The sequence below is a fragment of the Asparagus officinalis genome, chromosome 4 (assembly GCF_001876935.1).
Source record: "Asparagus officinalis chromosome 4, Aspof.V1, whole genome shotgun sequence".
Lineage (NCBI taxonomy): Eukaryota > Viridiplantae > Streptophyta > Magnoliopsida > Asparagales > Asparagaceae > Asparagus > Asparagus officinalis.
Genome location: NC_033797.1, coordinates 81835443 through 81852624, shown reverse-complemented (window position 1 = coordinate 81852624; position 17182 = coordinate 81835443). Strand labels below are relative to the sequence as shown.

The following is a 17182-nucleotide window of genomic DNA, read 5'->3' as shown; positions in this document are numbered from 1 at the left end:
TTGGCGTTGTGCCGAAGTTGAGTCTTCTCCTTTAGAGAGGGGACTGTATGAACAGTACAACCCCCATGGGAGATAGTCTTTAGATGAGTTGGCTACAACTGGAGCTTTAGTCTCCTCGGAAACTTTGTGGATCTTGCGCATAGCCTTGGGGCTAAGGGATCCGGAGGAGAGGGCCTCCTCGTACTTGGTTTGATCAAACTCGATAATCAGAGTTTCAACGGTCGTTCCAGTGAGATGAATGTCGGATTGCGCCACTACTTCTTCGTCAGAGAAGCTAATCCCCAGCGGAGTTGCCATCTTTTGTTCGTTTGAAATTTGCAGTAAAAAGACAAAGAAAGAAAAATTAACTTGTATTCCTCTCAAAATCAATTACAATTTGGATTCCGATTACAAAAGAGAGGAGAATGAATTTGATTCTCCCATTTTTTTAAAACTGGGTTCTTCACAGTGGTGATGGAGTGCCTCCCTCGAATGCTCCTATCGAGTTTGCTCTCCGTTGACGATCCACACTTCTTGATTCACTGGAACGTAGTCTTCTCCTCAAGATTTGACGCTGTGGAGAACTTGCGTGGCAAATCTTAAAAATAACTCTTAACGAGTTAATAACTCAGAGCGAGTTTTAGAAGAACTGGCAGAGCAAGTTGGAAACTCTGGATGAGTTGATAACTCAGATCGAGTTTATCTCTATGAAAGAGTTGATTTAAACCGAAAGTTCGGTTAATAAGCCAAGGATAAAGAAGCTCCTGTTGTCGACCTCTAAAGCTCCAGTCGAAGAACGAATGCTCTTCTTTGCTGCCAATCCTCAGGTCCAAAAATCCAGCCCTTGACTTTATTTCCCTTTGTTGATGAGAGAAAATCACATCCCTTAACTCAATTGAGTTTCTTGTATTTATAGAGGATTAAGGGGGTGTAACTGCCCCCTTAATTTGCTCTTAAGTGGGGCGAAAATCCCTCAAATCGTGGGGAAAAACAGTTCCTGGAACTGTTTAGTTCGTGTTTGAATGAGTCAAACGCCTAAATTGGCGTTCTGGACCTTAACTCTGCGTCTTAGAGATGAGACGCAAAGTTGAGCGCTCACTGGGAGTTGGAACGCACAGGCCGCTTGCGTTTCGGACCTTAACTCTGCGTCGTGGAGATGAGACGTAGAGTTGGGCGCTCGCTGGGAGTTGAAACGCACTGGTCGTGCTGTTTTAGAGATGAACTCTGCGTTTTAGGCTGAAAACGCAGAGTTGGACCTATTTTACGCTGAGAACGCACAGGTCGTGCTGTTTTAGAGATGAACTCTGTGTTTTAGGCTGAAAACGCAGAGTTGGGCCTGTTTTAGGCTGAGAACGCACAGGTCGTGCTGTTTTAGAGATGAACTCTGCGTTTTAGGCTGAAAACGCAGAGTTGGGCTTGTTTTAGACTGAAAACGCACAGTTGGGCCGTAACTCTGTGTTTTGATGTTATATAACGAGGATAACCTCTGCGTTTTGAGGTTATAACGCTGGTTCGACCTGTGCGTTTTGACTCTGTAATGCAGAGGCGAACCTTAGGCGGGCTTGGCGAGCTTCAGGCTAAGTCCAATGTTCTGACGAAGTCCGGTCTCGCAGACGGACTTCAGAACATAACTTGCTGCGAAGAACAGGTCATAACTTTCAAACCGTAAGTCAGAATTGGACGAATTATATATAAAAATCAGCTATCTCGACGAGACGGAGCCATCCGAACCGAGCCAAAGGCTTTGGTTCACTTCCTCCGTTTCGCCAAATTCCTTACGGTTTGAGATATATATGCGTTTTAATATGAAGAGACCGTCAATTTGTAGTCTCTTTTGCTAGAGCGTTGCAAAGATCGTCACCTTGTAACCTTCGTCTTGGCTCCTTAAAAATATGAGAGTCATCAGATTGTAACTCCCGATGTTGATTGTGAAGGCTGTTGAATTAGAGCTTTCATCAGTTATCGTGAAGGTCGTCAGATTGTAACCTTCAGCGATCTACGTGAAAGTCCTCAAATTATAGCCTTATGGAAGTCGTCAGATTGTAACTTCCGTCGTCGGTGTTTGATGGGGGATCAACTATCTATTGTGATTTTTAGACAGCCTACAATTCAAAATGAATTGATAAGTATGTTAGCTTCTAAAATCAAATGTGCAATAGTTCAAAAAATTAAAGAAGCTAAATATTTTTTAGTAATACTTGATTGTACTCCAGACGCAAGTCACCAAGAACACATGACTTTAATATTATGATGTGTTGATATTTCTACAAGCCCGATAAAAATAGAAAAAAAATTTGTAGAATTTTTAAAAGTAAATGATACATCTGGACAATGACTTTTTGAAGAATTGCAAAATGTGCTAAAAACTCTTAATCTTGATATTGATAATGTACGAGGTTAAGGGTATGATAATGGTTCTAATATGAAAGGGAGACACCAAGGTGTACAAAAAAAAGTACTTGATATAAATCCTAGAACATTATACACGCCTTGTGGTTGTCATAGACTTAATTTAACACTTTGTGATATGACAAATTGTTGTGGTAAAGCAAAAGACTTTTTTGGAGTGATACAACGCATTTATACATTATTTTCTCACTCAACAAAGCGATGGCAAATTTTGATAAATAATGTAAAAGGTTTAACTGTGAAGTTATTGTCGGCTACACGTTAGGAAAGCCATATTGAAAGCTTTAAAGCAATTAGATTCCAAACGCTTGAAATAAGAGAAGCACTACTTCGGTTAGCAGAAACTGATAATGACTCCAAAATAAGGAGTGAAGCAGATTCTTTAGCAACCCATGGAATTAGAAATTTTAAATTTTTATTAAGTATGCTTATTTGGTATGATATATTGTTTGCTGTTAACTTAATTAGCAAATATTTACAATCTAAAGACATGCTTATTGATATTTCTATAGATCAAGTAAAAGGATTGATTAGGTTTTTTGAGGAGTATAGAGAAGTTGGGCTCACACAAGCTATGACAATTGCTAAAGAAATTGCTACTGAAATGGAAATTGATTCTGTATTTCAAGTAAAACGTCAAATCCGTAGAAAAAGACAATTTGATGAGAATGTTAATGAGGAGACAACACAATCAACTGAAGAATCTTTTAGAATCAATTATTTTTTGTATATTATAGATCAAGCTATTTGTTCACTAAAGAAAAGGTTTGAGCAATATAAAGCATATGAAGATATTTTTGGATTTTTGTTTGGTTCAGAAAAGTTAAATTCATTAGATGATAATAATTTGAAAGCATGTTGTGATAATCTTGAAATTGTTCTAAAATATAAAACATTTTCTGATCTTGATGGGAAAGATTTATTTGGAGAACTAAAAATCTTACGAAATATTTTACCAAAAGAGACAAAGATGGCTATTGATATACTGAATTTCTTACAAATACGAAATTATTTTCCAAATACATGTATTGCTTATAGAATATTATTGACTATACCTGTTACAGTCGCATCTGCAGAAAGAAGTTTTTCAAAATTAAAATTATTAAAATCTTATCTGAGATCGACCATGTCACAAGAAAGACTAAATGGACTAGTTTTGATATCTATTGAAAATGATTTTATAGATAAAATTGATGTTAAGGGCTTAATAGTGATTTTGCAGCTAAAAATGCAAGGAGGACAATTTTTCGATGATACTTTTTTATGCTAAAGGCTTCATTTGCAGCTAAAAATGCAAGGAGGACAATTTTTCGATGATACTTTTTTATGCTAAAGGCTTCGATATCTCTTATGAAGGTAAGCACAGATACAAGAGGAACATAATATGCAAGTATTTCTTATTGTGGACTATTTGCTCTATTGGAAAGCTTTATTAAGGTGGGATTACATGCATTTATCTGACCAGTAACATTTTATTCAGGTGACCGAAGAGATGAAGAATGAGCAATAGCACTTGAAAAGTATGTTAAAGATTATGCAGATGCAAAAAATTCAGGTAACATTTTAATGTCTGATCAGTAATATTTTGTTCCCTAGCATTTTAGGGATTCGAATTGGGATTTATTGATATTTTGTATATTGAGAAAGGCCCTGTGTTTACTTTTCGCACAGGGCCCCTAAAATCTCAGATACGGCCCTGCGTAAGATTGCCTTAGTCCTTTCCATACATGTTCATTTTAGGTTTCTCCTAATTAGCTATCTACATCATCACTATGTTTCAATCAAGTCCAAGCCATTATCTTCACTCTCTAGTGAATTTATTAATAACCTTTCAACCAACCAATGACTTTCTTAGTTGGCGTTTATCATACGTAGAACTAGTGTAAGTTGTAGAGAGAGAGAGAGCAAGCAAAATAAATGAAGACTGGTAAGAGTTAGCTAGATGTAGCGTTAGAAGCTATTAATTGTGGTCATCTCCTACCACCTTAATACGACTATATATAATACGCAAATGCGCCACAAACACTAGCTACTTATACGCCACACATTCTCTCTCCCGCTTATACACACAAAACGCAAAGTTAAAGAGAGAGAACTATGGACGGATCAAAATCTCCAATGGTCGCAGAGAAGGCGTTGTTAGGGTCTCCGATTGATCTTGAGGCAGCATTTGATGCGATTGGAGTTAAGCCGCGAGTACTAACGGGGTTGACTCGACGAGAGATGGACTCACTGACAGCTTTTGCCGACACGCTCCTACCTTCTATAAACTTTCCTGGAGGGGATACTAAAGAATCCACCACCACGTTCTACCAAACCTCAGCCTCTATGCTCGGAACACCCGAAGTTGTAAGTAGCACTTGCGTTTAACAAAATAAATATTTTACGTGTACATAAAGATAGTAAAGGATCGTAATCATATCTCTCCAAGATATTGGATGGTGCGTCGTTGATGTGAAAACTCAATATCATCAATATATATAGATCATAGCTTAGCATTTTGATCTGCGTCAGGTAGCATCATGGACGGACATAGTCCTCCTGTAATTCCATCCGAACATACACATGTATAATTAGAGAGTGAGATGGGATTCCAAAATATTTGCGGTCACACCTTTTGACTGTGCACCTAGTTTGCTAAGGAAAGTTTACATGGACTCCTATGATCTTTAATTATATATATGTTGGTAATTTTAATCTATAGTCTAGATGGGCTGCGCGTCACCAGCATATCAGCTAATAGCATAGAATATCACATTTGTATTCCCCCCATTTAGTCTCTACATCTAAACAAACATAATACACGCATGAAATAAATTAACTAATTATTAGCCTGTGATAAGAGGAGTAATTAATTCAAATAAACCCCCCCAAAAAATTTATGAACATTGCTTGACTGTATCGTTGTATTACCTTCTGATAACTAGGTGGGAGAGTACATAGCCGTGAGGATGCGACACGCGATGCGAGGACTACTTCGCATAGCTCTATGGTTATTATCTACATGGTATGGGACATTTATCTTCTGCGGGACAAAGAGTTTATCTTGGAAACCCCCCTTCTTTCTCAAACTCTCCGAAATTGATCCCCAACGTCGGGAGGAGATCCTAGTATCGTGGGCGACGCACTGGCTTTCGTTCTATAGAATGCTCTTTCGAGGCCTCAAACAAATGGTCCTCGTCTTCTATTTCACCCAGGTAATTAACTAATTTGCAAGAAAATATTATATTTTTACTTTTTAATAGCCAATCCAGTATACTCACCTTTGTCCTTTCGTAGAAAAGACTCGAAAAGATGCATATCCAAATGTTTTAAATACTGCTGAAATTTCATTTACTATTCGTCCGTGCGTGCTTCTTTGTCAAGCTCCAATTTATGGTCCTATAGAACACATATATAATTGAAATGTAAATGTAAAAAAAAAAAAAAAAAAATAGAGTAGAAGGCCACGTCAGCATTTTCAACGAATTAGATTAACTTGTATTGACTCTTGTCAGTAATTCATAAGAATGTTTGTTGGGTTATTATATAAAATCCCTACGCACTTGTTCGGGGTGTGAATAAATGGTAGACATGCATGCATGTGATTTTTCAGGAGTAAATTTTTTGTTGTAAAAATTCAATTTTTAATAGGTAATAAAGTCTGAAGCATTAATTGGTACGGGTGTTATAGTTGTTAGTGGATCCTTCTCCTACTGATTTTGTTGGTTTATTAGTTAGACTGTATGTAACGCTCTTGTCAGATTGTTCGATGGGAAGGACCCTGACATTTAAACTAGAGCTGCCACATGTCATATTTCTTAAATATAAACATGCTAGTGGTTGAGTTAATAATAAACTACAGCTGCTTGGTACGTAGAATTGAAAATTCCGAAATAATGTTAATAACAAAAACATTTTAGTAAAATGTGTATCTTTAGTATTAAAAAAGAATAATGATAACTACACTGCTACTCCTAAAAACTTCCATGCTACGAAAATAGGATCCATTCTCTTTGAAAGAATAATATTTTGAATCACATTCCTTAATTTTCATACCATGTTATATGAATATTTAATTTTTTTCCCCACCTTGTAATCCTATTGGCGCATAGCTAGAAAACAAAACTTGTTAAAGCTATATCGGGAAAGGTAGCTAATACCTTTGCTAAGTAATGGATTTGATAACACTAGTGGATAAATTGTTGTCAATATTGTTATAATCTCTAAGGGTAGATAAAATTGTGAATCATATCCTTGCGAAATGTTCAAGGTTTCTACCCAAAAAATCTCTTACTTTGTTGAGACGATTAAAAAAACAGTTGGAGAGGGGTTGTAGAAGTCCATCGCGAACTACAAATATTTCTACTGCTAATTAGACACAGACCCTGCTCAATTTTGTTCTTGCCTTGCAATTCCTGGTGCATGATCTAAATATATATATATTTTTGTGAAGAAGACAAATATTGTTGGATAGGAGGATTCCTAATCTATTTTGATAACATGAGATTATTAGTATTCCTAATCTATTTTGGTAACATGAGGTTATTTGAATTCCTAGAGTTTATTAGGATTCCTAATTTGTTTTGTTTTTGGTTTTAGGATTCCTAATATGTTTTGGTTTTAGTTTTTCTATATATATGGAGATTAGAATCAATCATAAAAAAGTGAGGAGAGTTGTAATCAGAGGTTAGAGAGACTTTTGAGCATTAAGAGAGGGAGATATTATGAGCAAGTTGAGACCTTTGGTTGAGGGTTAGTTTGTGAGTTTTGTGAGATTGTAACCCTTTGTACTCTCCTTGATTTAGTGGAATCTCCTCATCCTATCCCCGTGGACGTAAGCAATTGCCGAACCACGTAAAATTTGTTTGTTTGTGTTTGTGGTCATTGTAATAGTTTTTAGGATCCCTCGACAAGTCAGTCCTAGAACTGATGAGAGGAAGAGCCGATATCTCACTTTGTTGAGATATTCGCTTCAGATTCTTGTTTCCTTGGTGAGACGGGTATTCTTATTGCGATCTTTCTCTCTTGTCGTGCACCAGAAACTCTGCCGAAATTTCCGCTGTGCACAACAAATATTACAAGGAAACTTACATTAATGCTAAGTCTAAATGTAATTGCTTGCTGCATTGAGGACCCTTTCATCATGTCTAAACCATATACAGTTGAAAAGGACTAGCAGAAAGGGTTGATCCGTAGAAATTTGAAAAGCTCAGGTTTAAGCACGAAAAAAGCTTATGTGACGCGACCCTTAATTAGTAAATTCAATTTCTGGCAAATGAATGCGCAACGACTAAGAAATTGAAAGGGCAACGCTCAGCTGGGCATTTTTAATAGCGTTCCAAATTAGTTTGACAAGAGCCTTTGTGGACGATTCTAGACTTTATGATTATCTTTGGGCACCTTTCACGGGGAAGGACTGGGACCTTTCATGAGTACTCACTTTGGTCCTAAGATATATATGTAGCTCTAGGGGATGTTTGCTTGTGGAAATCAAATTTAACCAAAAATAAAATAAATACCTAATTCCGAAAAAAAGAAAGAAAGAAAGAAAGAAAAGAATAGAATTACGCCAGTATATAGGGTTTTCAATACATTTTCTACAAAATAGCTAGGAAATGAATTTTCTACTTTTTAAATTAATTTGACACTTTAAGTAAATTAATATTTTAATGAATGCCCTCATCCAAAAGAGAACAATGAAAATCACTCCAAGAAATGTGTTTTGTTAAGTTTTTTTTTTTATTTTTTTGGTGATTAGACATAAACCAAGCGGAACCGCGCTCGGTAGGATTTGATGGTTTCTTAAAATCTAATTTCTATCCATTTCCCCTCCATCTAATTAATTTCCAAACGACTAAGAAAAAAGGGGGGAAAAATTCATAGAGGGTTCTCTACCTACATAAAGAAAAAGAGTTGACGCTTCATCGTGATTTTATACCCATGTTTGTACTGATTTTGTGCGGTATTTGGACTGGTTCAATGTTTTGTTAATTTGACTTAATTGATCTTTTAAAACTGTTTGCATTGCTTTTTAACTGTTTACATATCATTATGAATAGAAAAGGTTTACCACATGGTATTACACGCCCTTGACAAATTTGAAATTTATTATATTTCAACTTAAAAAATATATGTAAGATGTAATATAGCGACATCGTCACATCCATTCATAAAAATCTTACCACAATATTTAAATCAGCAACATTTAGGTCTTTAGTATATATCTAATCTCTCGCCTTATGCTTGTGAAGCTATTATTACTACTGTTATCATTTTACCCTGGATACGGAGTTAAAAAAACAGCCTGGCTTCACTTTGACATGAAACTCCGGGTAACCTTGTCACCGCTGTTTGCCGACATTCGCAGGTAAATGAAAAGAATGAGAACCCAACGTGGAAAGCAATAGGCTACTGCGGCCACCCAACCCCCCCAAAAAATTTATGAACATTGCTTGACTGTATCGTTGTATTACCTTCTGATAACTAGGTGGGAGAGTACATAGCCGTGAGGATGCGACACGCGATGCGAGGACTACTTCGCATAGCTCTATGGTTATTATCTACATGGTATGGGACATTTATCTTCTGCGGGACAAAGAGTTCCACCCAACCCCCCCAAAAAATTTATGAACATTGCTTGACTGTATCGTTGTATTACCTTCTGATAACTAGGTGGGAGAGTACATAGCCGTGAGGATGCGACACGCGATGCGAGGACTACTTCGCATAGCTCTATGGTTATTATCTACATGGTATGGGACATTTATCTTCTGCGGGACAAAGAGTTTATCTTGGAAACCCCCCTTCTTTCTCAAACTCTCCGAAATTGATCCCCAACGTCGGGAGGAGATCCTAGTATCGTGGGCGACGCACTGGCTTTCGTTCTATAGAATGCTCTTTCGAGGCCTCAAACAAATGGTCCTCGTCTTCTATTTCACCCAGGTAATTAACTAATTTGCAAGAAAATATTATATTTTTACTTTTTAATAGCCAATCCAGTATACTCACCTTTGTCCTTTCGTAGAAAAGACTCGAAAAGATGCATATCCAAATGTTTTAAATACTGCTGAAATTTCATTTACTATTCGTCCGTGCGTGCTTCTTTGTCAAGCTCCAATTTATGGTCCTATAGAACACATATATAATTGAAATGTAAATGTAAAAAAAAAAAAAAAAAAATAGAGTAGAAGGCCACGTCAGCATTTTCAACGAATTAGATTAACTTGTATTGACTCTTGTCAGTAATTCATAAGAATGTTTGTTGGGTTATTATATAAAATCCCTACGCACTTGTTCGGGGTGTGAATAAATGGTAGACATGCATGCATGTGATTTTTCAGGAGTAAATTTTTTGTTGTAAAAATTCAATTTTTAATAGGTAATAAAGTCTGAAGCATTAATTGGTACGGGTGTTATAGTTGTTAGTGGATCCTTCTCCTACTGATTTTGTTGGTTTATTAGTTAGACTGTATGTAACGCTCTTGTCAGATTGTTCGATGGGAAGGACCCTGACATTTAAACTAGAGCTGCCACATGTCATATTTCTTAAATATAAACATGCTAGTGGTTGAGTTAATAATAAACTACAGCTGCTTGGTACGTAGAATTGAAAATTCCGAAATAATGTTAATAACAAAAACATTTTAGTAAAATGTGTATCTTTAGTATTAAAAAAGAATAATGATAACTACACTGCTACTCCTAAAAACTTCCATGCTACGAAAATAGGATCCATTCTCTTTGAAAGAATAATATTTTGAATCACATTCCTTAATTTTCATACCATGTTATATGAATATTTAATTTTTTTCCCCACCTTGTAATCCTATTGGCGCATAGCTAGAAAACAAAACTTGTTAAAGCTATATCGGGAAAGGTAGCTAATACCTTTGCTAAGTAATGGATTTGATAACACTAGTGGATAAATTGTTGTCAATATTGTTATAATCTCTAAGGGTAGATAAAATTGTGAATCATATCCTTGCGAAATGTTCAAGGTTTCTACCCAAAAAATCTCTTACTTTGTTGAGACGATTAAAAAAACAGTTGGAGAGGGGTTGTAGAAGTCCATCGCGAACTACAAATATTTCTACTGCTAATTAGACACAGACCCTGCTCAATTTTGTTCTTGCCTTGCAATTCCTGGTGCATGATCTAAATATATATATATTTTTGTGAAGAAGACAAATATTGTTGGATAGGAGGATTCCTAATCTATTTTGATAACATGAGATTATTAGTATTCCTAATCTATTTTGGTAACATGAGGTTATTTGAATTCCTAGAGTTTATTAGGATTCCTAATTTGTTTTGTTTTTGGTTTTAGGATTCCTAATATGTTTTGGTTTTAGTTTTTCTATATATATGGAGATTAGAATCAATCATAAAAAAGTGAGGAGAGTTGTAATCAGAGGTTAGAGAGACTTTTGAGCATTAAGAGAGGGAGATATTATGAGCAAGTTGAGACCTTTGGTTGAGGGTTAGTTTGTGAGTTTTGTGAGATTGTAACCCTTTGTACTCTCCTTGATTTAGTGGAATCTCCTCATCCTATCCCCGTGGACGTAAGCAATTGCCGAACCACGTAAAATTTGTTTGTTTGTGTTTGTGGTCATTGTAATAGTTTTTAGGATCCCTCGACAAGTCAGTCCTAGAACTGATGAGAGGAAGAGCCGATATCTCACTTTGTTGAGATATTCGCTTCAGATTCTTGTTTCCTTGGTGAGACGGGTATTCTTATTGCGATCTTTCTCTCTTGTCGTGCACCAGAAACTCTGCCGAAATTTCCGCTGTGCACAACAAATATTACAAGGAAACTTACATTAATGCTAAGTCTAAATGTAATTGCTTGCTGCATTGAGGACCCTTTCATCATGTCTAAACCATATACAGTTGAAAAGGACTAGCAGAAAGGGTTGATCCGTAGAAATTTGAAAAGCTCAGGTTTAAGCACGAAAAAAGCTTATGTGACGCGACCCTTAATTAGTAAATTCAATTTCTGGCAAATGAATGCGCAACGACTAAGAAATTGAAAGGGCAACGCTCAGCTGGGCATTTTTAATAGCGTTCCAAATTAGTTTGACAAGAGCCTTTGTGGACGATTCTAGACTTTATGATTATCTTTGGGCACCTTTCACGGGGAAGGACTGGGACCTTTCATGAGTACTCACTTTGGTCCTAAGATATATATGTAGCTCTAGGGGATGTTTGCTTGTGGAAATCAAATTTAACCAAAAATAAAATAAATACCTAATTCCGAAAAAAAGAAAGAAAGAAAGAAAGAAAAGAATAGAATTACGCCAGTATATAGGGTTTTCAATACATTTTCTACAAAATAGCTAGGAAATGAATTTTCTACTTTTTAAATTAATTTGACACTTTAAGTAAATTAATATTTTAATGAATGCCCTCATCCAAAAGAGAACAATGAAAATCACTCCAAGAAATGTGTTTTGTTAAGTTTTTTTTTTTATTTTTTTGGTGATTAGACATAAACCAAGCGGAACCGCGCTCGGTAGGATTTGATGGTTTCTTAAAATCTAATTTCTATCCATTTCCCCTCCATCTAATTAATTTCCAAACGACTAAGAAAAAAGGGGGGAAAAATTCATAGAGGGTTCTCTACCTACATAAAGAAAAAGAGTTGACGCTTCATCGTGATTTTATACCCATGTTTGTACTGATTTTGTGCGGTATTTGGACTGGTTCAATGTTTTGTTAATTTGACTTAATTGATCTTTTAAAACTGTTTGCATTGCTTTTTAACTGTTTACATATCATTATGAATAGAAAAGGTTTACCACATGGTATTACACGCCCTTGACAAATTTGAAATTTATTATATTTCAACTTAAAAAATATATGTAAGATGTAATATAGCGACATCGTCACATCCATTCATAAAAATCTTACCACAATATTTAAATCAGCAACATTTAGGTCTTTAGTATATATCTAATCTCTCGCCTTATGCTTGTGAAGCTATTATTACTACTGTTATCATTTTACCCTGGATACGGAGTTAAAAAAACAGCCTGGCTTCACTTTGACATGAAACTCCGGGTAACCTTGTCACCGCTGTTTGCCGACATTCGCAGGTAAATGAAAAGAATGAGAACCCAACGTGGAAAGCAATAGGCTACTGCGGACCCGACCCGAGCTACTCTGACCACCTCAAGTCCACCCCAGACAACCAACCACCATCAACAACGGGACCCCTTCAACGAGCCCTAGTCTACATGCAATCCTCAAGGGACGCTCTCTCCTCAGCCCTCTCTCAGGCGGGCCTCTCCTTAACAACCCCACCCCACCCCAAAAAGGCCCACGAAAAGCCCACCTTAACCATCAAATGTGATGCCGTCATCGTTGGCTCTGGCTCCGGAGGCGGAGTCGTTGCTGGCGTCCTCGCGCAGGCAGGCTACAAAGTCCTCGAAAAAGGGCGCTAGCAAACGCCGTCGCAACAGGCTCTCACTCTTCTTGCGAAGCCGACGCGCCCTCAACAATGTACGAATACAACGGCCTTCTCGCCTCCGACGACACCGGCGTCGTAATCCTGACCGCCTCCACCGTCGGCGGTGGATCCGCGATCAACTGGGCCGCGTCGATCCGCACGCCAGACCACGTGATATCCGAGTGGCGGAACGAGTGTGGCGTTGAATTATTCGGCAGCGATGCCTATGCGCAAGCGCTCGACTGCGTGTGCGAGAGGATGGGGGTTCAGAACGAGGTGGACGAGGACAACCTCAACAATTCGGTGTTGCGTCGAGGATGTCAAGAATTGGGCTATCCTGTCAAGAACAACGGTGTTGTACTGCCCGGTTGCACGGCCACCAAAATCTTGTACTCCGACATGAAACGGAAGCGAAATGTTGCTACGGGAGTCGCGTTCGAGTATGAAAACGGATGGTCAGGCAAGAAAGAAACCTGCATCGTTGAATCGAAAGTCACTGTCGTCGCTTGCGGTGCACTCAGGACGCCTGTGCTTCTCAAAAACAGCGGGCTTAAAAACCCAAACATAGGGAAGAATTTGCACCTGCATCCTGTGGTTATGGTATGGGGCCATTTTCCTACCGAGAACAAGAACAGCTACGAGGGAGGAATAATGACGGCCATGTCGCCTGTCGTCTACAAATCCGCTGCAAGCGGCTACGGTGCTATCATCCAAACGCCGCATCTACATCCGGGAATGTTCTCCGCATTGACGCCATGGACGTCCAGTCTTGATTTCAAGAATCGGATGACAAAGTTTGCAAACACTGCGCACATTTTCGCGCTAGCCAGAGACAAATCCTGCGGCAGTATCGACTCCTCAGGGTCGATAACCTACAAAATGAACGGGTTCGACGAAGAGAATTTGAAAAGGGGGATTGAGAAAATGCTGAGGATAGTGACGGCGGCAGGGGCGAAGGGGCGACGGAGATAGGGACTCACCATTGCAAAGGGGATAGGCTTGATGTGAAGAGAGCAAGCTCGCATGAGTTCGAGAAGTTCGTGAAGAAGGTGGGCGATAGAGGGCTTAGGGATTTTTCGACGCCGATATGCTCGGCGCATCAGATGGGGAGCTGTAGAATGGGGGTGAGTCCAGCGACGTCTGCGGTGAGCCAGAGCGGGGAGACGTGGGAGGTGGAGGGGTTGTACGTGGCAGATGCAAGCGTGTTTCCAACGGCTCTTGGAGTGAATCCGATGGTGACGGTGCAGGCTATTGCTTACTGTACGGCGCAGAGGATTGTAGAGGAGCTCAGAAGGAAGATTAGGAGGAAGGAGAACAAGGGAAATAAGAATTGAAGCCGAGGTATGAGGAAATCGAGTAATCGTTGATGATTTACGATAAGATATATATACCGTCGTATGTGCAAGAAGCGTAGGATCTCTGCTTTATCTTTATCTTGTATCGTTAAAATAATCATATCTTGTGTTCCCTAATTGTAGCGGTTTTCTTTGCTGTTTGCTTGTCATATTATAAGTTGCTGGATTCAGATATTGTTGAACTAATCAGTGTTTAGCAACCTAAACAACCTAAGAGTCATAGTGTGATATCCTAAGTGGAAGGGAATCTTAAGAGTCAAAGTATAATAAGTAGGGTGGTATTCTAAGAGTTGACTCTTTGTATTCTATGAAAGTAAATGTATAGAGTATGAAGGATCATGTATAAGTCTATATAAACCCATGAGTGGGAGAATTTGATATGAATAAAAAAAAGAAAACAAAAGCACCAAATTCTTTATCTTCTTCTACACCTCTCTCTCTCTAATTCTCTATCATACTAGCCTTAGCCAAAGTTTTCTTCACTACTCAGTTCAAAATTACAACATGGTATCAGAGCTTCGTTACGACAACCGAGTGTAAAGAAACCCTACCTCTACAAAAACACCAAAACCCACTACCAAAACTCTTCCAAATAGCCTCCTCAAAATGACCGATAAAACCGTCGATTCTCCAACTTCATCTCGGGTTCAAGTGGCTGACCCAATAGTCATTGAGTCCGACCCAAAACCTACCTCCGGCGAGATACGAACACCGATCTTCTCCAGGAAGAACTACGACTTTTGGCAGATCAAGATGAGGACGATATTCAGAGCGCATGACCTTTGGAAGCTGGTGGAGAAATGTTTCGAGGTCCCAGAAGACGAAGACTCTCTCACACCGGCGGAGCAGAAGACATTAAAGTTCAACTACATGAGGAATGACAAAGCCCTCGGGTTGATCCAAAATGCCATCTCCGACTCCATCTTCCCCTAGATCTCCAACGAGGAGACAGCAAAGGCGGCATGGGACATTCTCCAAGAAGAGTACCGTGGAAGTGAAAAGGTACGGGCGGTTAAGCTTCAAACTATTAGAAAAGAGTTTGAGCAAATCTCTATGAGAGTAGAAGAAAGACTCGATGATTTTTTCTTACTAGATTCACCAATGTTATAAATCAATTAAAAACATATGGTGAAGATGTAACAAATCAAAGAGTAGTTTAAAAAATTATTATTTCTCTCTCTAGTAGATATGACCCCAGTGTAAGTGTGATAGAAGAAACAAAAGATATGGAGAAGCTTTCATTACAAGATGCAATCGCATCCATCAAGGCGTTTGACCAAAAGCTTGAGAAGAGGAATGAAGCTTCTACCATGGAGAGAGCCTTCCAATGCTTCAACATGAGCTCAAATCAACAACAGAGCCAGAAGCAAAAGAAGAAGAAGAAAGGAGGCAAGCCCAATTTTGCTCCAAAGCCTCAACAACAACAACAAAGTGGCAACTCCCAACAATGTAGCAAATCCACATGTAGAACTTGCGGCAAGTCTCATCAAGGGAAGTGTTGGTTCGAGGGGAAGCCTAAGTGCACCAACCGCTCCAGATTTGGGCATACCAAAGAGCAGTGCAGGACTCAAGGAAATCAAAATCAAAACTATCGGCAAGTCTTTGCAAACCAAGAAGAGGACGACGAAGGTAATATTTTCTTTGCTTGTCATGGAGGAAAAGATAGTGATGATAGTCTTTGGTATATTGACAGTGGCAGTAGTAACCACATGACCGCGAACCGGTCACTGTTGATAGACTTAGACACATCCTATCTTGGTAGTGTTAAGATGGGAAATGGGAATATTATAAAATTTGAAGGAAAGGGTATCTTGGCTTTAAATACAAAGAAAGAAAAAAAAGATACATCAATGATGTAATGCTTGTACCGGGTCTAGAGGAAAATCTGTTAAGTGTAGGTCAAATGCTCCTTAACGGTTATTTTTTAGTTTTTGGTGATCAAGTAGTGAAGATCTATGATGATAAGAGTTTTAACAACTTGGTGGCCAAAGTCAAGATGCAACCCAACAGAAGTTTTCCTCTCTCACTTCACTACTTGAACACTCAAGCTCTAAAGGTCGAAGAGGTGAACTCCTCCTGGCTATGGCTCAAGAGGCTCAGGCATCTCAACTTCCAAAGCCTCAAGACTCTTCAAAGCAGAGAAATGGTGTATGGCCTCCCAACCATTGAAGGAGTTGAAAGTGTCTGCTCTAGTTGCATGAAAGCCAAGCAGCACCGAGGCGAGTTCTCAAAGGAAGGAGCATGGAGGGCAACAAAGCCTTTGGAGTTGATCCATACGGACCTATATAAATTTTTCTTGCGCTATCGAAGGAGCTAGAAAGAAACTCTCTCTGAATCTCACTAAAAAAATACTCACAAATCCAGAAATCCAAGATTTCTCTCCTTTATTTTTCTATACTTCTATTTTATAATATGCAACTCTTTTTTCGGCTTAACACCCTTAATCTTGACTTGGAAGAATTATATTGACAAGGTAAAACTGGATACAATACCAATCAGGAACTCCACCCAACATGATACTATAGAACGCAAACTTAAACAATCCGAAAGCAGTTTGAGGACCAGTCCAACTGATCGGCGTATGGCTAGCATCGAAGTGGTCAGACTAGTCAATTTATTGCCAAATGCTTGCTCCTTGCCGTTTTCACCTTCTGTTTCTTTTATGACACTTCCAGTGTGTCTAGGACTGAAATACATGGATGTTTCCAATATAATAAACATTAAAATTTTATTATAGAAAAATAGATATCAGATGACGGATCATTTTACAAAATAAGTTACTGAGAGATACACGTATAATAAGATTCATCTTAGTTATCACATCAAAAGTTGTAGGTCTCACAAGTCACGACTTCACAACCATCAAAATCTTATATTATTCTACTTTTTATGTAAAAACACTACCTACTTTTGGTACCATAAAGTTCGATGGATTTCAAATTTTAATATTTTTTGACATTTATATTTATCTAACAACAATATAGTATTCCTATACATTTGCGACAATGAA

General features: G+C 38.3%; 2 protein-coding genes across 2 annotated transcripts; both read left to right on the top strand.

The window, feature by feature from the left end:
• LOC109837797 (long-chain-alcohol oxidase FAO4A-like) lies at positions 4412-14354 on the top strand. Its single transcript, XM_020406155.1, is given in 5 exon segments — positions 4412-4737; positions 5316-5585; positions 12465-12812; positions 12815-13780; positions 13783-14354. Coding segments are annotated over 5 exon segments (2205 nt in total). The 5' UTR covers positions 4412-4485; the 3' UTR covers positions 14152-14354.
• Positions 15399-16031, top strand: LOC109838988. Its single transcript, XM_020407417.1, has one exon. The coding sequence runs from the start codon at positions 15399-15401 to the stop codon at positions 16029-16031; it is 633 nt and encodes a 210-aa protein (XP_020263006.1).